We start from the raw sequence: 21,290 nt of genomic DNA on the forward strand, positions 1-21,290 counted from the left end.
TTGTGATTTATAGTGAGAGCCCTGTATTAATAAAATGAAGAGCCCATATCTCTTTATTCCACTACCAGGTGTGAAATTTGAAAGAACTCAATCAAGACTTTCACAGCAGTTGTCACTAGGTTTTGGTGGGATACGATGGTTGTTTGTGGTGTTAGTTTAATGCTTACGTCCTGTGTTTTGTTTTGGGCCTGCAGCATTTGAAGACATGCTTGAGAATCCTCTGAACAGCACACAGTGGATGAATGACCCCGAGACTGGTCCAGTCATGCTCCAGATCTCCAGAATCTTCCAGACACTCAATCGCACGTAGACCACACCTCATCTTCAGCTGCTGGAGCCACTGCAAAGCGGACAAAGGTTATTCATTTATAAGGGAAGTGTGTGTGTGCGCGCGCGCGTGTGTGTGTCTTCTATGGTTTATGTTAAACACAGGAAATGACGAATGTAACAGTAATAACAGGATAGGATAAATATTTCGGTTTTGAATATTATACAGAAAAAAATATCTAGATATTTATAACTCAACAGGACACTTGTAAAAAAAAAAACCAAAACAAAAAACCCCACAAATGTAAACAGTAACTTAATAATAACTGATGAATGCTAACTTCATTATTATTATTTTTTTTTAAATAAAATCTGTTTTTAATCACCTAATTATAGTACATATTTTATTTATATACTTTTTCCTTATGTAAATGTACATCGGGCATCCAGAACAAAAAAAAAAAATGTTTACACAAAAAATTACTTTTGTATATTTCATGATGTTCAAACAACAATCTAAAAAAGGTATTAGTCTCTTTGAATAGTTACATTTCATCAAAGTGAATGTTACTAGAAAGAGTTGAATAGCTATCTCAGCTTTACGTTGGTTTGGAGAACAGTTTGACACTACGGTCTCTTTTGTTGCCTTCATGCTGTAACACAAATTGAAGCTACTTTCCTTTGGAAAATCTATGACTTTTCATCATGCTTCTTTTGAGGACCTTAACCAGTTACCTTATCTGAACAATTCATAAACATTGTACAATCCCTCTGTGGTCTTGTGCCATCAAAAAGAATGCAGTGTCTATTTTCAGTTTCTTTTCCAAGAGTAGCAGGCATTTGTGAAGTTGCCATGTATAATTTAGGGCTTAGTGCTGGTCCTTTTGGAGGATGTGGATTATGGAAATAAGCAGAAAAAAAAAACATACGGTGATTGTGAAAAAGGCAGAAAATCCCACCTACTAGTGGCTTTGTCATTTGATGGTCATTTGAATAACTAGACAAAAGTGACTTGTGTTTTAAAATATTTACCTCTTTCCTATGTTCCTCCAGATGATATGATCTGGGATTTGACACTTTCTCCTTCACCATGCTCAACCCCTTTTAAATACGAAACTGATTCTTTTTCAGTCTTCACGTATATTCATGTAAGTGAACTGGGAGACAAAAGGTTGCTCCAGAATGCCTGATTGTTGACCCTGACTGAACATGATCTTTTAGGTCCTGGGTCAGGCCACTTCAAACTAAGTGTTTCTGTTTGATCCGCTAGAACACTATTTTTCAGGGCAGGCATGCGTGATGCGAATGTGACTTTTACTCGGTTCTAGGTATGTGGTATGTTTTTATTGAAATACAAATATCTGGCTTTTAGAAATTGGTCAAGCTATATATATATTTTTCCTTTTTCTTGCATTATAAAATCTGTCAAGAATGACGAGCATACATTGTTTGTGCATTGAAGGCCATGTCACATGTCACTTTGCTTCAGTTCCTGGCACATGCATTAGATATTACAGCAGGTAATGCATGTGCACACACACACAAACACACACACACACACACATAAAAAACTTCACTGCAAGCTACAATAAAATCTCTAGGGCAGTCTGGCTTTAATACTGTCAAAATTGATATGTGCAGCACTTTGCAAAGTGGGTATCTTTCCGTTGTTTCATTTTTGACTTCCCTTCTGACAAGGTTATGTACTGAGTGAAACACACTTGTCCAATACATGGGAGGAAGGTTTTATCCAAAATGGAAATGGTTGTGTCTTTACTGACTTTCACCTGGAAGGTTACTCTTTATCAGAGCTGTTACCTTGGAATCCTTATACCAAAGTGATCAGACATTTTTGACAGTCATATGCATGCATGTTAACATTTGTTTGCTCCTTTTCCCCTGTCCCACTATAGGTATTTAAAGGTTTTGATGTGTATGCTCAGGGGTTTCTAGATATATCACAGAAGAAAATTCTACTGTTGCAATAGTCTGAACTATATTTAATGAGCATAATGTTGGAGATTAGCAAGATAACAATATCTTAGATATTGTAACGTTTGACTTTAAATTCCCTTAATTACGTTTGTCATATTTATTTCCAAGCCAAATACAGTCTGTTGTCTGTGAGAACATCTGCACAGTTCCTCTCATTCACAGTACACCTCTAAGAGAGACTACTGTTATTAAACTAATGTCACAGTAATGCAACTTGATGACTCTAAATGGTCAAATCATACATTTCCCTCCTTGTTCAGTATAAACGTGGTTTTTGGTTTGAGTTATGGTGTTCAACAAACAGCACTCAGTGTTTGAAAACAGCCACTACAGCTTTCAAGAATATGAGCAATATAGGTGTGTCTATTTTTGTTTGTTTGTTTAAACTCAAAATGAGATGCAAATTGTAGACCTGTCAATACCAGGATTATGCAATACTCTTTCACTCATGTTATCAGAAGGGTTTTCAGCAATCACAGTCATCAGAAAAGTATGTCATATTTCTCATTGCTGTGTATTTTTGATCTCGCCAAGTCTGATAAGGGAATGTGAAGTCCAGCATTAGTGGTGCTTCATGCTTGAACAAGCATTTATCATTTATTCTTATTTATTTCAAATGCTTATGGTGACTAAAGCAGTGTCACATTGGGTTTCAAATTTTCATCATATTAAATTAGTTAAAAGACTGATTGCCACTGGGAGAGCATACATTTTGTCGGGTAGTCATGTCATAGATACTGACGTGACATTTCACACACAAACACCGGCAGGATTTCTGTTCCTTGAATTTTGTTAACACACTGTCATGGTCTCAAGCGATGTGAATTTATTTGTTCTTTTTTCCATCACTGTGTTCACCTGTCTAGAAATGGGAAGCTTTGTTTTTGTATTATTGCAAATAAAAAGGTTTGAAATTTATCGTGTGCTTGTTTTGTGATTTATATCAGTAACATCACTTGCCACCACAATATATTTATTGTATATTTAACAGTAACAGGTTTATAATAATTGCTGATTTGCCTTGTTGAAAATAATTTTTCTCTTACATAACATCAAAAGGATTTGACTCCCCCCAGAGAAACCACTCAATTACTTGTCTAATCCCTTGTCATCTCAAAACTGGATTACTGTAGCTCACTCTTGGCAGGCCCCCCTGCAGACTCCACTAGACCCTCGCAGCTGATCCAGAATGCGCCTGCACTTCTATTTAATCTCCCCAACTTCGTACACATCACTCCACTGCTGTGTTCCCCCCTTTGGCTCTCTGTAGCCACACGCATCAGATTTAAACCCTGACACTTGCCTGTGAAGCCAAAACTGGTCCTCCTACCCAAACGCACCATATCTACACTCTGCGTGCCTCTCGAACAATATGGCTTTGCACCACGTCTGTAGCTCCTTAATGTCTTCAAATGTAGACTAAAGACTGAAGTCCCACCTCTTCATGGAGCACTTCAATGATCCCTAGTCACATTAGGGCACTTGATTAATCACCAATCCTTCACTTCTTTAAATATACATTAAAACCTCAAATAGGAACAAAAACTTCCCATGTGTATATTTGCTCTGATAGCTTAATTATGTCCTTAAATTCAGGCCTAACATACTAGCATAATGATTTCTTCCACGCAGACAGGATTGTAATTCATTCTGCTAAAATGATGTAAATGTAAAATAGACTGCGCAGGACCGACGCATTGTTTACTCTCTTGAACAAGCCGGTGAATTCACGTGTGGACGTGTAAACGTCATATATGCGCCAAAATGATTGTAGTGCCTTGCTAAAATGATCTGTTTTTATTCATAGTGGATTGCTATAGTTTATCACTGTATAAGCACCACGCAATGAGGATCCTTTTTTAACTATTACTCTGTGCTGTAAAAAAAATAAAAATAAAAATGTATTCTAATCTTAAAAGACTAGCAGCAAGCAAGACTTCTTTGAAGTCAAAAACACAGACGACTATTAGCAGATTCTTTAGCGGTACAAATGACAAAGATAAGGATGTTGATCAGACAAGACGTAAGTGTGCCGAACGTGTTCAGGAAAGAGGCAAAGGCAAGGTGAGAAGGTTTATCATATATGCACTTTGAGCGAGGATCCAGTACGCACAAATGTGTTGCTTTTTACCCAGAAAACAAAAAGGCTTCGTTTTGCGGTCTTACGGTTTCTATGCATTCTATGTTTATTGTACAGGCGCTCATAATTACATAGCAGCTGGCAATGTAAACCAGAATAAAAAAAATTACGTTTTTTTTTTTAAAATAAATGCACTTTATTTGACTTATGCACAACCCTAGAAGAGACTAGGCTTACCTGGCAAGGGAGAGTCCTCAGAGAAACGAGCAAAACTCCCTCAGGAGGCCGAAGTCCAAGAGGGGAACAGCAACATCAAACGTAAGAACATTTACAATCACATCTCCATGAGAACCTCTCCCCCTGTTTGGGCCTAGTGCTGCGCCTTGTTTTGCTACTGGACTGCAGCGGAGTGTTTCTGTTCCCTGCCAGTAGATGAGAGGCCCTCTGTCTCTAAGGCCACTCTCTCCTGCTCAACTTTGGAAAAGCTGCGAGGTTTCAGCTGCCCCGGGAGCAGTGATGACAGAGCCCCAGGCATGAGTGTTGGCATGGAGCTGGAGCTCACAGGTGTGAGTGTCAGCAAGGAGTTGGAGGTTCCAGGCACCGGACACACTGATGGCACGGCAGGACACCAGGCAGCCATGATGCAGGAAGACTCGGAGGAAGAGGTGAATGAGAATAAACAGCTTTAACTCTAAACTATGGAGGGTCGTATTGTTGCTGATAATACATTCTGTAGGGAATTCCATTTTAAGACAGGAAATTGACCAAAGACTCTATTTCCTTTTTCAGTGTGCTTCCCCAGGTTTTAGCTTCAGCCTGTTTGCCAAGTCTGGTAGTAGTGTTGGAGGTGTCACTAAGAAGAGCCCCCCAGAACTGGCAGGTCCTAAAAAGAGGACCAAAAGCATCTACACTCCCCTGGAGCAACAGTACATTGAGATCAAGGAACAGCACAAGGACACAATACTCTGTGTGGAGTGCGGCTACAAGTACAGGTTCTTTGGAGAGGATGCAGAGGTGAGAGATGGAGCAGACATCGAAAACATCCACCGTGCTATCATGGCATTTGTAGAGGCTGACGTTGGCGTTAGTTGTGAACCAGGTGCTTGGTAATATCCAAATGCAATGCTGCCTTGTTCAGTTATGCTTTGTGTGCGTATGGCTACTGTCACAGTTCCACTCTGTGTGCTGATGTAAACAGATTGCAGCAAAGGAGCTGAACATCTTTTGTCACCTGGACCACAACTTCATGACCGCCAGCATCCCCACTCACCGCCTGTTCGTGCATGTTCGCCGCCTCATCTCTCAGGGCCACAAGGTGAGTGGTAGCCTTGAGAAAAAATAGAGATATCGAAAGATTGTATTTTGTTTGTGTGGTAACGTTGTCATGCTGCTAATGGTTCTTCTTTTATTTTGTAGAAATAGCATTTTCTTGTAGAAAATTCTCACTCAGAAAGAAAATGGTTTAAAAATTGTTTTATTTATTTTAATTTTTTGATTTGTAGGTTGGAGTTGTGAAGCAGACAGAAACATCAGCTATCAAAGCATCGAGCAACAACAGGAGCTCCCTCTTCAGTCGACAGCTTAGTGCGCTCTACACCAAGTCTACCCTGGTTGGGGAAGGTGTGCTGGTACTTTTTCCCTCTTAGCAAAAAATAAACCTATTTGTTTGAAATTGTTGTTATAAAAGTGATATGTCACATATCAGTACTTGGCGCCTGTGTATTTTGATTACAAGTGGCGTTTTGAACGCTCTGTGCCAGTTTCTGAGACGTTGATTCAGCCTAAGGCTAAAACAAAGCAAAATTTCCAAAAACTAGTGATTACACCAGTGGCACTGCAGTTTAATCCAAGACTAGTCTTGGTACCTGGTGGGGAAACGGGACCTAAAACTGTTAACTGTCACAATAAATTATACCTAGTACTGTAAGACTGTCCCAGTGCTGTAATATGTCATATGCTAATATTTTTCACATTTTTGAAGTGATCTTTCCTATTTGAATTCTTTTCAGACTAGAGTTGAGATTTAATTGTCTTGGAAACCTAATTAAAGGTGTAATTTTGAGTCTTCGTATGGTGCTCTAAATGTGATTTATTTGTTTGTCTCAAGATGTGAACCCTGTGTTGAAGCTGGGGGACTTGGAGCAAGCAGAAGACGTGGTGCAGGATGCACCCAATAGCTACCTGATGTGTGTGAAGGAAAGCTGGGACAGGCAGAGCAAGGAGCTCACTGTGGGCTTGGTGGTAGGAGCCGTCTTCTCACAAACTCCCACAGTGCACAAGTACACCACATCACATGTTCTGTTGAAATTTGGAAAATCATCTTTCCTATTTTAATGGAGTCATGTCTTGTGGGATAGTTTAACAGAATGTGATTTAAATTCTGTATTAGACTCTCATAATCCAGCGCCAATTGGTTTGACCTGTTTGAGCCGGACAGTCGTGACTGCTTGGGTTCCTTTATTGGTGGTGTGCAGGTGGTACAGGCCAGCGTGGGGGACGTGATGGTGGACTGTTTTCGGGATAACCCTTCCCGCTCGGAGCTGGAGGCCAGAGTTCTGCGCATCCAGCCGGTGGAGATCCTGGTGCCGTCGGACCTGTCTGAGGCCACAGAGCGCCTACTCCGCACCATCGCTCTATCCAGGTTAGACACCCGGACGTGCACTGGCATTCACATCCTACTGATGATGTAGCCCAAAGAATCGGACTGGAAATCTAATTACCACAAGATATCAGAAAAAAGAATAATGATTAACCTTTTTCTTAAAATTATAAAAAAATGCTGGTTTATTGCATTGTCCTAATTACATGAATATAATTGAGAACTGCTTGCATTTTAATCTATTACCCTACTACAAACATAAATGCTCAGTTAAAGCCATATAGGTAAAATGTGAAACAAAATGCCTGAGTCCCTGTAGCTGGAATGTCCAATATAATAAAGCAGTCAGCTTTCTCATGGTTTCTCATTTAGTGCTGGCAGGCATTTACCATCAGTCACCATGAGAGGTCAGTAAATAACTCTACACGGGAGATGCATCCCATTTGTGAGCAGTGCAAGGAGCCTTTTTTGTTGAATGTTCCATTAACATCTTGTAGAACAAAAGTGTTGCATACTATATTGAACTTTCTATTAATGTTAAATGAGAAATGATGAATAGTATTACAGAATGAGCACGGTGGAATGTGGTGGACATTTTTCTGGGTTTTTTAAATAGTATTTTTAAAAACAGTTTAGCATTCCTTAGCATGATTCTGTTGAGGAAAATTTCATTTTAATTACTTGTTTATAACTAGTAAGCGATGTTGCACGCTTGGCCTTTTGCACATTTCACGCGCAGATCATCTACAATGAACTGGTCCTATCTAATGCTAAAATCTCACTGATGTGTGTGTGTGTGTAGTTATTTGCATCTTTATTCATGATGAGTCGCTGGTATTTGATCAGCACTCTGCACCGTGCAGAATTCCTTCTACACACACGCACTTTGGCCTCATTTTTCACTAGTATGGTGCTATCCAGTGAATTGAGATGGATGCACTGTTAGAGCTCAGTGATGCTCTTCCTTTCACTTCTGCCATAGTCTTCCTCGCACTGCTTCGATCACTGCTCCATAGACCTGGAGCCCGATGAAAAAGATTTAGTCAATGGAGAAGGAGGAGAACGAATGGCCTTCGCTGTCACTAAGTCCTTAACGAATGTGTTTCATCACCTCTCTGTGTTGGTGAGCTGGTGCCACATTTCGCCGTCGTGCAGCGTTGCGCTCTGCGTATCAGCTACTCGTGGCGAACGAGCCTTTCAAAAAGAGAAAAATGTGTAAAAATGGGCTGGATGTCGATGTTTGAGTGATCTCTAGAGGGCTGGGTGTCCATGCTGGAGTGATGTCTAAAGGGCGACTGAACTCGTCTTTCTTATTTGAACCAGGCTCAAGGTTTCTTCGTCACGCTCTAGGGAGTTTTTCTTTGCCACTGTTGCCCTTTTGTTGCTCACTGGGGCTTGGACTTGGACATTTGTAAAAAAGCGCTATATAAATAAGTTGATTTGATTTGACATTTTAAAAATACCACTAGAAATATACTTTTCTAGTTTTTTTTTTTTTGTGTGGCAAAGATAATATACAAAAGGGGAGAAACTATGAGTTGTGTTTTACAGTAATGAGCAGTGAAGACAAGGCATACAGTTTTTTACTGTGGTGTTACATGTATGTTGACAGGGAAGTTGTAGACACTTGCAAGCATTGTCTAAGTTTTCCCAGTGAGTCGTCAGCGCAGAGGTGGGCTTGAAACATTTAGAATACAAATATAGCTGGTTTCTGCTTCCTCTGAAGAAAAGATTAATGCTGGATTGGAGGTTGGACACCAGATGTTGGAGCACATGATGGTGTGTGTATAACTGGAATTCAGTAATCCTACCCAAGTACTTATTTTGAATTTCAGCACTGATCTCGGATCAGGTTATAAGGGCATCGTTCATGTAAAATAAGTACAGTGCAGTAATGAAAGTGGAAAAGTCATGATGCTTCAGTTCTAATGTTTAAACTAGTTTAATCTAGTTTTATCGTTTTGCTTTAAAACTTTTTTTTTTCCATATTTCTTTTGTTTTTATTATATACTTGAATAAATAACACAATTGAAACCTGAACATGATGAGTGTTGAGCTCATGGTAAGATCAAGGAGAAATCTGTAAGGTTTCAGAAAACTGATAACTGATTATTTTTAGCAATGCTCTGATTGCACTTCTTAATTGCAATTAAGAGGGACACACACACACACACACACACACAGCGGAACATCTGTACATTGTTAAGCTGTGTGAACCTCTAATTCTAAGTAACACAGGTATTACGTTAAATGTTTCTTTACATATAGTGAAAATCCCTCTGGTCTTGTTTGCACATGTGATGAGGAATTCAGTAATTGTAGTGGTCAAGATCACTTTTTTAAACGATTGATATGTTTATTTATGCAGATCCAAACTTCAGCTTTATATTGCTCACCATGTTTCAACTTTCCATTTCCAAACTGAAGATTTTTTGGTTTTTCTTGCACCACTGCTTTTCTAAGAGGGGAATTTAATTCATTTCTGCTAATACCAGGGTAGGATTTATTATATTTTTCTAGGTCATTTTTCATTAAACCTTTATCATTAAAAATTAAATGTTATCATTACTTGGACATACTGGGGAGATATATACCTGCTTTTTATACCTCAAGGGTCCAATAATTTTGTGTGTTTGGCAGCTTTCCACAAGTGTTTCATAAGGTATTCTCTGAAAAAGCACAGCGAGAGAGACCCCGGTCTGCGCTGGAGCCAGGAGTAGGCAGTTGTGTTGTCTTCTTATACGGGCTGACAAAAATATCAGGTCTGTAAAGTGTCATCATACTATGATGCCAAACACCTATTGTGGTTCCTCTTCTGCAGTGCCTGGTGTAGTTACAGCCTAGAAGGTGATAAACGAGTGAGAGGCTGTACACAGCGAAGCTAAATTCCCACCTCTTGTTCTCTCTGTTTAAATGCCACTCCACATGTGATCATACGGGGCTGTGCGTGCAGAAGACATAATTGGTCACACTTGCACAGATATGTAACGTTTGGCCTGCTGCTTCTCTGATCTTCTCTGAGTATGGTCTAAGCGACGAGGTGTAGATTTGATCAGATTGAGGGGGGTCATGTTTTGCGAGTGATGTCTCTCTCTCCCTCTCCATTTTTCTTCTTGTCATCTCTATTCCATTATTTTTTTTTTAACCCTTCCTCTCCCAATCCACTATTTCACTTTAGCTCCTCTATTCCCCATTACCTCTTTGTGCCAACGCCCATGTTTTGACACTGTCGCCTCAAGCCCCTGTGGATATGAAAAGCAAAGTTCCCGTGGCATTTCATACCGAACTCCACCTCCGCTTACGAGGTCATAAGTGGAAGCGGAACTGGCGGGTGCTGACTTAGTGTGATTCGGCTGATGTGAGCGGATGGATGGGCGAAGTTTCGCCGCTTGTCATCTGCCGCTCTGTTAACCCGGCGTGTAACCCAGCGTGCATGTGCCTCCACTTTATAAAGGACACTCCGATTGTGCGGCTTGGAGCTGCAGCTCCTACAGCAACAGCCCTAGTCGTGCAGCCGTGTGCATGTCTGTGTGTGTCTGTGCGTTTGATTCCTGTCTGCTCTCTCCACTAAGACTGGAGCAGAATCCTAATATGCTATTTAGCTAAGCACAAGTAGTGGGTTTTTATGAAATATTTATTCCATACAAATGTTTTTAAAATTATTTCATTTCAGGGAGATAAGAACATATAAAATAGCTGGTGTTCCTCATAACTGTGACAGTTTATTATAACATTACATTTGTTTTCCTGTTGAACCTTCAAGATGTGAAGTGGAATTTGATTCCACTGGGAGGGGATTAGCCTATGTTTGCTCTAGTAGTTTAGTTACTATCTAGTTCAGCTACTCTGTGTTTACTGCTCACTATTGCCTGTTTTTCCCTGCTTTGTGGTTTGCTGTGTCAAGGGACAGGGAGATGGTTAGTCTTAGAAACATTTTAGAAATTGGCAAGTTGTTGAAGCCCTTTTCTGATGTCCCTAGTTGGGCAGAGAGCTGTGATGTGCTCTGGACACTGCAAACAACTTGCCTGGAATTTGCATGGGAATTGCTCTGACTCCAGTCTAATGAATGCAGAGTTTAAGAGGCTGGTTCCACAGAGATTCATGCAGAGGGGACTCTGTGGTGGTTGTTGGGGGCGGTTACCATGGAGTGGGCACTGTGGAGCAGACGCCATGTGGCAGCAGCGAGGTGGGCACTGCATGGTGAACACCACGCTCCTCTGCAAGGGAACCCGGGGGTAGCTAAGGTGGCCAGCCTAGAAACCGTTGCCTGGCAGTTGCCGTGGTGTGTGTAATGAGATCCTGGGGGGATTCCAGGTGCTATGTCATAGGTCTGCAAACCAGTTACCCCTTTCTGGGAGTGTGCTGCTCTGCTCTGTCAGCTTGGCAAACTGGTCTGCCACCAGGGCTAAGATGCAGAATGCCTGCAGGGAGTGGGCTCCGGCCAGCCGCCAGCTGGCAGAGTTCATCTCTGGCTGGTGGCAAAACGATGCTGGCTTCCTGGGAAAGGAAGTGCATGTGGAGGGGAGGTGAAGGAAGGATCTGGTGCTGGGGATTTAGAATGAAGAGCTGGGCCTGCAGTGAAAATCCATTTCCTCCCCTTGCTCACCAGACTGCAGGGTCTATTGTGCCCCTGCTGGCCAGAAATATAGAAACCAGAATCAGAATACTCAATGCACCGTGCATGGGCCTGCACCACCGTGACTGGCGTTCTAGTACTTCTGTCGTGGTATTAAGGACATGTCACCGAGTAAGATTTGGAAAATGTTATAACGTATAGTAATCTTAAAGTGTTTCTGAGGGAAAGACTGGGAGCATTTGTTTACTGTATGCAGTTTCTGAACAGGGTCCCTGCTGACTGCTCTGCTCACTGACTGCTCTGCGCAGTGATCGCTTTCCAGACTGACTGCTGTGCCCTCTGACCGCTATGCCCACTGACCAAGATCCATGTAGGTTTTCAGAAGAAAAACAGAAAAAGGAAAAAAAAAAAGATGTCTTAAGAGAAAATCATACAAATGTATGGAAAATGCTCTTTGTGAAGAGATTTTTGTGAATTCAGCTTCTTGTGACCTGCTTCATTCTCCACCACCAGCTGATCAATTGACTCATTAATTAGATTTATACTATGTCACCTTTACATTTCTAAATCTCAGCATATCGTGGCAGTGTTTTGATACGGGGGGTGGGGGGGGTTGTCTGCTCGATTCTTTCTTATGTACAACTGAAAAGAACAATAAACATCAGCTGTGTGGCTCAGGTTGGGTGTCGCTGGGGAGACATTTCTGGTGTACGATTGATGACTTTGGGGTTGGTTCTCCTTCCTTTTTTAGGAAATGTTGGCTGTAGCGTGGCACTTGTCTTGAGCTGACCTGAGAACAGCAATAAAAACTGTTTTAAAGGCTCATTTTAAAAGCGAATGCTGGTGAACCGCTGTGGCCACAAATAATGGTCCAGGATGGGTTTTATAGAATACAGAGCACTTGAAGGATGCGTCTTAAATGAAAGGGTGTGCTAATGTCAGGAATGGCCATTCTGGCGTGGAGTGACTTCATGTCTGACTGGTTTTGAGATGCTCCAAGAAGGTTTGACTACAGCCATTTGTGCACCCTTCCTCCCTAACCCACTCTCTCTCTCCATCCATCCATCCATCCATCCATCCATCCATCCATCCATCCTTTCCTCCCTCCCTCCCTCGTGCTCGTTCCATGATTTCAGATATCTCCCATTCAGCATTCACCCACTTCGTGTCAGAGAACATCGGTTGTGTAGTTTGTCCGGGTGGCGTGTGTGGTGACGCATGTTTCCACACTTTTAAGGAAACGTTATTGATGGTTTTGGAGGAAGTCTAATTGGCTAGTTTTGAGTGGCGCTCGCGGTACGCTTGCACAAGTCACACATGTGCGTGCTGTGGTTGCCCCAGCAACGGCAAGGAGACGACAAAGAGAGTGGGAGTCCTTGAGCTTGTGGTGGTGTTGAAAGGAGCCAGGAGTGAACGGCAGCAGTTGGTCCGTGTGTGTGTGTGTCCAGTATGGATTTGTTATCCTCTGCGGCAAATGCGTAGCAGCTTCAAGTCACTGATATGGAAACTGATGGCCGTGAGAGTTGCAAATGAAAAGATATAGACATTATTCAACATTTCTGATAAATATCAGCCTTATGTAACATGAAGCATCAAGCAGAAAGTTAGTGATTTAAAGTTGCATACTCTCCAGGGTTTTCTCTAGGCCTACTATTTTAGCCACAGAACTTGGTTAAACTGTGACCATTTTATTTTAAAATTGTAAATGTCCATTACAGTTTATATTTGTTTTCATTCCCTACATCATGTTCCTCCATGACCGCTGACCTGCAGTATCCAGGCGGATGATCGTATTCGTATTGAGAAACGTGAGAGCTCCCAGTTTGAGTACCCCATCGCCTTTTCAACGGTCAAAGACTTCTACGCCAACGTATCTGCTCAAAGTGGGAAGGGTAATACTCCTTTTCAATATTTCTTGTCATTTTTTCTGTAACACTATGTGTCTGTGAGTGTGCACGCGCGTGTGTGTGTCTACCTGCCACCTCCAAGTCACTGTGCATGGCTGGCTGTCTGCCTTTCTGCCTTTCTGGTCTTTGGAACATTATTTGGCCAACCAGACATGGGAAAGGTCCTGTAATTGAAAAATTGTTTCCCTGAGGGACAGGTGGCATGAAGATCAATAGCTGCTGTCTTTCAGCTGGAGGTGTGTAGGATGATCTGGGGTGGCCCTCCCTGCCCACACCCAACACTAAATCATCTCGCATGGGCTCTTTGCCAGCTCGGCCCTCCACTCATTACGTTTCTGTGTTACCAGCGCTGATGTGCTCTCTGATGGAGAACCTTTTATTCTCTAGCATGCCTTCAGCTCTGCAATAAAATGTGTCACAAACAGCCTGAGCCTTTTTTTTTTTTTCTCTACGTGACATGGACTCTCAGCCTAATTCTGTGGATTTGGGCTTAAAAGCTTCCCCCTGTTATTTCACAAGCTAGTGTTTGTGTGTTTTGTGTTTTTTAAGCTGTTTGCCAGGAACAGCATCCATTTTTTAGCAGCTGCTTGATTTAAAAGAACGTCACTGTGCTTTTGCCATTACCGCACAGCTCTGGTCTCAGATCAGTGTGGAAGCACACGTGCATAATCAGTCAGGCAAGGTTTACCTGTGGTGGGGCTATGCTTTGAGATCTTACCAGGGTCAGTGCTGACGTTCTTATATCTTGGTTGATGTCAGTGGATAAGTGTGGAGGGCATCGCAGTGGGAACAAAATCCAGGGCCAAACCCGACTCCACCTGAACCTTGAGTCCATCCACACCTCTGCTCACACTTCACTCATGTGGGAGATGAATACCAAATGCTTGTTAGGTCTGCAAGCTCTTTTTGGACAGAGAGAGGAATGTCTCTTCTGTTATCAGTTCAGTTTGTTTCACTTTGTCATTATGCCTTTATGTAAGAATACAGCATAATAAAAATATCTAAGAACATGCGGTAAATTTGGGACGTCAAGCTGCAGCGATGTTGTCCGCTGAGACTGTGTGTGCTTTACATGTTCTTTTGTTTTCTGCAGTTTCTTCTTCCTTCTGCTTGGGCTTAGAGAGCCAGGTTATCTGCTGTCTGGGGCCGGTGATCCAGTACCTGACTGAGTTTAGGCTGGAGAGGGTCCTGCTCTGTTCCAGGTAACTCCCACTCACTCACCCCACTCAGGAGTGTGTGTCCCAGCATGACCACCTATGTCGGCCATCCCATGTTAGACAAGACTCGCATGCTTATTTTGACTACTCAAATGTGACCGAAAGTGGGTCTTTTTGCAGAATTGTTTGAAAACCAGGAAGCCTGCCAGCGCTCTTTTATACAAATCTCTGATTGCCTTTAAAAAAAAAATAAATCAGAGTCCTGTGACTTCCTTACATGAGGAAGTCATGACAGGCACGCATCATGAGCATATCTCGGCTCTGTTGATGTTAAGGTGCAGTGATTTGAAGCCTAATGTTGCTCACTTTCGATTCCCCATCCTGCCTTTTTTTTTTTTTTTTTTTTTAAACATTTATGGCATTTAGCTGATGATTTTATCCAAAGCAACTTACAATTATGACCTGAGGACAAATTGAGCAATTGAGGGTTAAGGGCCCTGCTCAGGGGCCCAACAGTGGCGACTTGGCATTGAACCAGCAACCTTCCGATTACAAGTCAAGTTCCTTAACCACTGCCCATGCTTCTATACAGCTGTTACACGCGGGCCACTGGCTTCTTAAATTTCACTTAAACTGGGGTTGGGGTGGACGGTGAGGGGAATGGCTGATTGGCGATTTGTGTGGCGGGTCAGGATGCTGAGAAAGTTGTTTGGAACATGCTGTAATTAAGGATTGATTAAGGGCATTGTTTAACGACAAATAACAGGGCTCTGATCTCCAAGACTCGTAGAAAGAGGACTAATTAGCATCTGTTGGTCGGAAATGAAAGCCTTGTTCCATGCAGTTTGTCTCTGCTATATAAGGCAGCTTGCTTATGGGGTTGGTCTGGCTCCACTTACTTTCCTGGAAGGTTTTGCTCTTAACAAAATAATGCAACCTGATCATTTTGAAATGTTTTTCGAACTGAAAGTTCAGGAATTTCTTTTTTTCCTCCTTCTAGTTCATTTAAGAGGCTGTCAAGTGATGCAGACAATATGGTATTCAGTGCCACCACAATGAAGAACCTGGAGATCTTTAGCAACCAGGTATGGTTTCACCATCAACTTGGAAAAAGGGGGCTGCAGTGCAGCTAATGTTCCAACGTCTGCAGCGCACCTGTATTCCAACACTTTCTGACTCTGCTATGTGTCATTTCTTGTTCCGAGGTCTTATTTATATTTGTTTCCACCAGGCAACATAATGCATCTGAAAACACAGCGCTGTGTGTGTTTGTACACCCCCAACCCTCCGCCCCCAGCTCCAACTCATCTCAGCGTGACGCACTTAATTAGTGCCGCTGCTGTGAAACCATAACGATCTCGCTGGAGCATCTCTGTCACGCTGGCCCTGCCGCTGTCGGTTTAACAACCTCGGGTTCCCTTGTCTGTCACAGACCACAGGCTCGGTGAAGGGCAGCCTACTATGGGTCCTGGACCACACACGCACGTCATTCGGCAAGAGGCTGCTGAAGAAGTGGGTCAGCCAACCCTTGAAGTCCACTTCGTGAGTTTCTGCGTCCTCCGAGGAACACGCCTCTGTTCTGGTGGAAACGTGTGGTGTCTGTACCTTGTTCCCTTGTGATTTTGGACATGCATGAGGAGTCTAAATACGTATTGCTGTCAGTGTAGTGTAGGTTATTTTTAATTATGAACAAATCATCAACCAAAAAGTCATGTCGCATCCTCAAGGTGGATTGTCATAATCTTAATTATGTAGTGATTTCATATATGAAATATGTGGACATGGAGAGCAAAAAATGAAACAGTATCGCAGTTTGTTTTGTAGTATTAAAAGGACTTTTTTCCTTTGAGTAGGTGCTGGCTTGTTTTTATCCCTGTTTATGTGGACCTCTGGGTTAAAATTTCATTACATCTGGATTAGGAGGTGCCCATGTGGATCATGAGAGATCTCAGCCATATGTGCAGATGAACTAAGCTCAGACAAACCTGTTTGAGGATTTAAAGCTTCTGTTGCATTTTCCCTCATTAACCTCTTCTAGCCCAGATGGATCTGGGATTTTGATGAAAGGACACTAACTAGACCAAAAGATTAACCTGAGTTGACTTCATGTCAGGCGAGGAGTTAATTAATTAGGATTTCTTCAGTTGTACGGATTTGCAGAATAGAACTAACAGGAAAGGAGCATGGTGCCTTTAATTTGGTGAAGACAGAAGTGAAAAGACCCCCCCTGAGCGTGTCTCCTTGTAGCATCGACTGAACAAAGCAATTACACCTATATGTAAATTAAGCAATAGTATATGTGTAAAGCCTGCAAGTATTCCTATAACTGGTTTAGCAGTATCACAAAATATACCACAGGAACACAATATCATTGAATAAATTTGTCCAGCAATGATGTGGTCTAGTGTCACAGAAGACGCACACTGTCCATCTGAAGTCCTCGAGTGCTATCTTGATGTCCCCAAAGGCAACTTGTAAACAGCTGTACACAGTGTCAGCTGTAAAGAGTATTTCATCTGGGGCCCTTTTCTCAAGCAAACTAGTCATCTCTCATCTTCGTGATGTTCTGAAATCCCAGGGAGAGACAAGGACACACCCGTAGCCTAGGCCTCTAAATGATAGATGATGGAGACGTAAAAAGCCAAAGGAATCAATTCCTCAATATTGAGAAAAGGACAAAGGTGTGTGCACTGATTGTGGTTTATGATTGTGATCATTTAGAATGCAGTTTTCTATTAAAATAATTAATATTGATTACTGAAGAATGATCATGGTTCACATAAAGTTAATGGAAGTTTTAATGAGAATAATTTCCCCAGTTTGTATTTCTTTCACCCAACTGATAGTCCCTCATTATATATTTATGTTTTAGACTGCAGAAGGAAAGGGGGGATTTATTTATTGTTAATGTTTCCCCCCAGAGCTAATGTATATTGCTGTTATCAACATTATAATGTAGGAAGTATCATGCCACTATAATACTTAACTAGATTTGTGCAGTTTGTTTCTTCTTGCATATATAATTCTCTTGCTTACAGTTCAAAATTTAAAAAAAGTTTTAAAAAAAATGGACATCTCCCTATTATCTTGAATTACCTTTCCAAAGAAATTTCACCATATTAATAACATTAAAAATGGAGAAAAAGCATCATGAATCGGAGGGAAGAAATTTGGCCTTGCATCCTTTTATGAGGTAATCCTCAGTGTCAGAAGTCCCTGAGACACCATGTTACAGCAAAGTACATTATTATGTAGCTAATGTGCACTGTCCTTTGCTTGATGACGTATTGGAGATAACGTCATTGAAATTTAACAGAAAGTGTGTGACAAGTCTGCTCTTAACTGTGACAGTTTTTGCAGATTAGAAAGATTTTCTCCTCTTACACGTGCACATGCATGCAGAGGATGTGCCGTTGTTTCCTGCAGGCATGTTTGGCTTGGCTTGCATGGTGTAGCTTGTGCTCCGCATTCCTACAGTGTAGCCTGTGTGTGTGTGTGTGTGTGTGTGTGTGTGATGTCTTGGGTTTCTCCCCTTCCCCTAACGTGGCCTTCTCTCATCCTTGCTCAGAGAGATCCTCTCTCGGCAGGATGCGGTGGCAGAGATCCTGTCCTCCTCCTCCAGTGCTCTGTCTTCCGTGCAGGCCCTGCTCACGCGCCTGCCTGACCTGGAGAGAGGGCTCTGCAGCATCTACCATATGAAGGTTCAGTCACACGATCCCTCCATCCTTCTTTTTTTTTGTGTGTGCGTGGGCGTGGGCGTGGGCGTGTGCCTGGGGGGAGGGGTTATCCGGACAGCTTCAAAGACTTCCAGATTTACCATTCATGTTACAATCTGCAACTGTCTAAAATGTCACATCGAACCAGATGCACAGGAGTTTCATTAAAATCTATTCCCATGTCTAGATGAGCTGGTCTGAGACTTTCTCATGGCTTCCTGACACTTTGAATTATTCACACAGTACCTTATGTCACTAAAAGGTGACGTTGTCTACCAAGGATTGGCTGTGTGCACTGGCGTTACCCAACATGTTTTTTGTTGAATTACCTTCATAAGATTTCGTAAGAAGCCTTAAAAATGGACTATTACAACAGTTTTGGATTGATCGTATTAACACCATGTTATATGCCATATTATATGCCAAAAGGGTCATATAATTAGTCTGTAAAACAGAATATAATTTTTCTACCTTTTAGGGCATAGGGTTTAATAAATCCAGAAAGGAGTATGGAATCCCTTGAATTTGAACATTTGACATTCACTGAATTGTGAATGCACCTAATCCGCAAAGGATTAAGATAAATAAATTTAATAAATGAATAAATCAAATTCCTGCTTTGTCACAGCCTTTACCATCTGAACATCCTATACATGGCGCCGTGCCTACACTCTATCCTCATATCAGAAGGCTTTCATTTCTCTTTGAAAGTTCCTGTCTAGAATCAGGCAGGCTGCTTAAGGTGAAGGTGCCCAGTGGTTTCCTTTTCGATGGCATAATGATGGCCAGCTGGAAGGCCACTCTTATTATTATCCAGGCCTCACTTGGCCTCCTTTTTCCTGTCAGTAAGAACTGTGTGAAAGCAAACAAAATGGAGAAAATCTTGCCAGACTGTCATCCTTGATAGAAATGGCAGCATCAGGAAACAGTCCTGTGGACCACTTTCAAAGAAGCTGAATAAATCTGGCCCTAGTGCCAGGGAAACTTCATACAATGTCTAATTGCTTTTTGTACTCCTCTTCGTATTGGTCAAATAGCATAATATTCTCACTGCAGCAGCACTTTAATCAGTGATCTAAAATAGAATAATTGTCTATATTCAAATATTAGACCCATGAAGTCATTCTGCTGCTCAGTCTTGCCATGAATGCTAAGAAGCTACCATATACTTGAATTTTAATGAGCACAGGCAGGGAGTCCCACCCCCCGAATCATGATGTGTGGATGACTTGTGTTAGCCTATTTCCCAAAGGCATATCTAAGTGCTAATCAGCAGTAAAGTTCATGAGAAGCTTTAACTGGCTTTTAGTGTTACTGGCTAGCATAAAAAAAAATAAAATCAAAACTGGGGTTTGACTATGTTGAAATAGGGTTTGATTAGTATTTGGAAAGGCTTTTCTTGTTGGGGTGATTTAGGAATATGCACTTTAGAGTTTGCTTTTTTTTTTTTTTTACTCAATATGTTATTACTCATGCTGTCTTTTTTGTGTGTGCACTAGTGTTCCACTCAGGAGTTCTACCTCATCAGCAGCACGCTGTCTCGTTTGAGGGGGGAGTTTCAGGCTCTCGTACCTGCCGTCCAATCGCAGCTTAGCTCTGCCCTCTTAAAGAGCCTGCTCTTGGAGACGCCCCAGCTCCTCAGCCCTGTCCAGAACTTCCTCAAAGTGCTCAATGAAAAAGCTGCTAAGTGAGTGCTAGCAAACAAAGTGACCTGAAGGTGCAGGTTCTGTGTCTACAGGAATACATGAAACCCAGTGGTAAACCAAAAAGGTCTTTTTGTGTGAAATGATGACCGACACTGCAATTTAGCCAGTATCTAGGTGTGTTGAGTGTTTGGAAAACGGCCCAACATGTGGCAGTGTTTTGGAGTGTATACTCACCAATACACCTTTGTGGCCTAGGTGAAACCCTTTCATTACATAAAATGTAATAATTAGTTAGTAATTGTTCAAGCATTAATGAAAACCCCACCTGGCAACCAGTCTATTGTTACTGATTTTCTTTGCTAGCTTAAAAAGTTGAGTGCATGTTGAAATGATGTCATGTATGCATTTCCTTAGGATGGGGGATAAGACTGAGCTTTTTGTGGAGCTAACGGATTTTCCCGTGATCCGCGAGAGGAAAGCTGAGATCCAGGCCGTCCTCTCGGCCATCATGGAGCATCGGCGTGAACTTCGTCTTGTCCTCCACAACCCAACGTTTGACTACACCACCGTGTCTGGACAAGAGGTACAGGAAGAAGCCCAGCTGAGACGTGGTGTTCTTTCATCTCTTCCCCTCTCTGTCTCACCACCAACCAGTTCTAGGTGACAGCGTAGCACTAAACTAGACTCAGACATAAGCACTGGTTGTAAAATGGGTTTTTTCACATGGGAAGAAAGACTTGGCTGAGTTCTGGCCGGGGCACCCTGGCTTTGATTGGTAGGTGGTACAGATGTCATGGCGTTTCTGGTGCAGGGTGCTTGTCAGAGTGTGAAAGGCAAAACAGTCTCCGATACATGGCACTGTGTCTGCAGGAACTGGCATGCTTTTCCTGCTGTCCCCTGTGCTGACTGCTCATGCATACACAACACCAGGGTTTCTTTTCCTCCATTTTCCCACTCCCTTGTTTCATGGTGTGCCGACACCAGGCCTTTCTTGTGTCTCTCGCTGGTCTAAATCACATCCATTTGGCCATTTGCCAGTTTATCTTCTGAACTGCTTTGGTACTGTTGGATGCTGGACCGCGACAGCACCCATGCTGCTTTGAACTTCTCGTCCAGTGAGGATCTTGCCTTGCAACATGGCAATCAGGAATCGCACAGTCTGAGCTTGCAGTAAGGCTTCACCGGTGTGAACCACGTTGGTGTGGCCAAAGATTGGATGACATTAGCTTATTAAGAGAGCCAAACATCTTGATACAAGTACAAACATCTAAAATGTTGCTTTGCTTTGAGTGTGTTACACTGCTGAAGACCTGGACACCTCTACTCTTCTGACAGATTCTTAGATTT

The 21,290-nt window shown here is 42.1% G+C and overlaps 2 protein-coding genes across 4 annotated transcripts in view; both read left to right on the forward strand.

Moving 5' to 3' along the window:
- ubac1 (UBA domain containing 1) overlaps nt 1-3,180 on the forward strand; it is a 7,758-nt gene extending 4,578 nt beyond the window's left edge. For both annotated transcript variants that reach the window (XM_027006262.3, XM_027006263.3), the window contains exon 10: nt 195-3,180. In XM_027006262.3, the coding sequence (XP_026862063.1) occupies nt 195-310 (116 nt within the window). In that variant the 3' untranslated portion in view covers nt 311-3,180. The remainder of the gene's footprint in view (nt 1-194) is intronic.
- Nucleotides 3,181-4,028: 848 nt separating this feature from the next.
- Nucleotides 4,029-21,290, forward strand: part of msh3 (mutS homolog 3 (E. coli)) — a 41,366-nt gene continuing 24,104 nt past the window's right edge. The window contains exons 1-15 of one of the 2 annotated variants that reach the window (XM_035529535.2): nt 4,029-4,326; nt 4,564-4,660; nt 4,772-5,007; nt 5,132-5,356; nt 5,541-5,657; nt 5,845-5,962; nt 6,450-6,583; nt 6,817-6,983; nt 13,291-13,409; nt 14,518-14,626; nt 15,582-15,666; nt 16,014-16,123; nt 18,150-18,282; nt 19,797-19,984; nt 20,358-20,526. In XM_035529535.2, the coding sequence (XP_035385428.1) occupies nt 4,162-4,326; nt 4,564-4,660; nt 4,772-5,007; nt 5,132-5,356; nt 5,541-5,657; nt 5,845-5,962; nt 6,450-6,583; nt 6,817-6,983; nt 13,291-13,409; nt 14,518-14,626; nt 15,582-15,666; nt 16,014-16,123; nt 18,150-18,282; nt 19,797-19,984; nt 20,358-20,526 (2,172 nt within the window). In that variant the 5' untranslated portion in view covers nt 4,029-4,161. The remainder of the gene's footprint in view (nt 4,327-4,563; nt 4,661-4,771; nt 5,008-5,131; nt 5,357-5,540; nt 5,658-5,844; nt 5,963-6,449; nt 6,584-6,816; nt 6,984-13,290; nt 13,410-14,517; nt 14,627-15,581; nt 15,667-16,013; nt 16,124-18,149; nt 18,283-19,796; nt 19,985-20,357; nt 20,527-21,290) is intronic. The other variant, XM_035529536.2, reaches the window with a different exon arrangement.

Source organism: Electrophorus electricus, chromosome 5 (assembly GCF_041902795.1).
Source record: "Electrophorus electricus isolate QZ-2024a chromosome 5, ASM4190279v1, whole genome shotgun sequence".
Lineage (NCBI taxonomy): Eukaryota > Metazoa > Chordata > Actinopteri > Gymnotiformes > Gymnotidae > Electrophorus > Electrophorus electricus.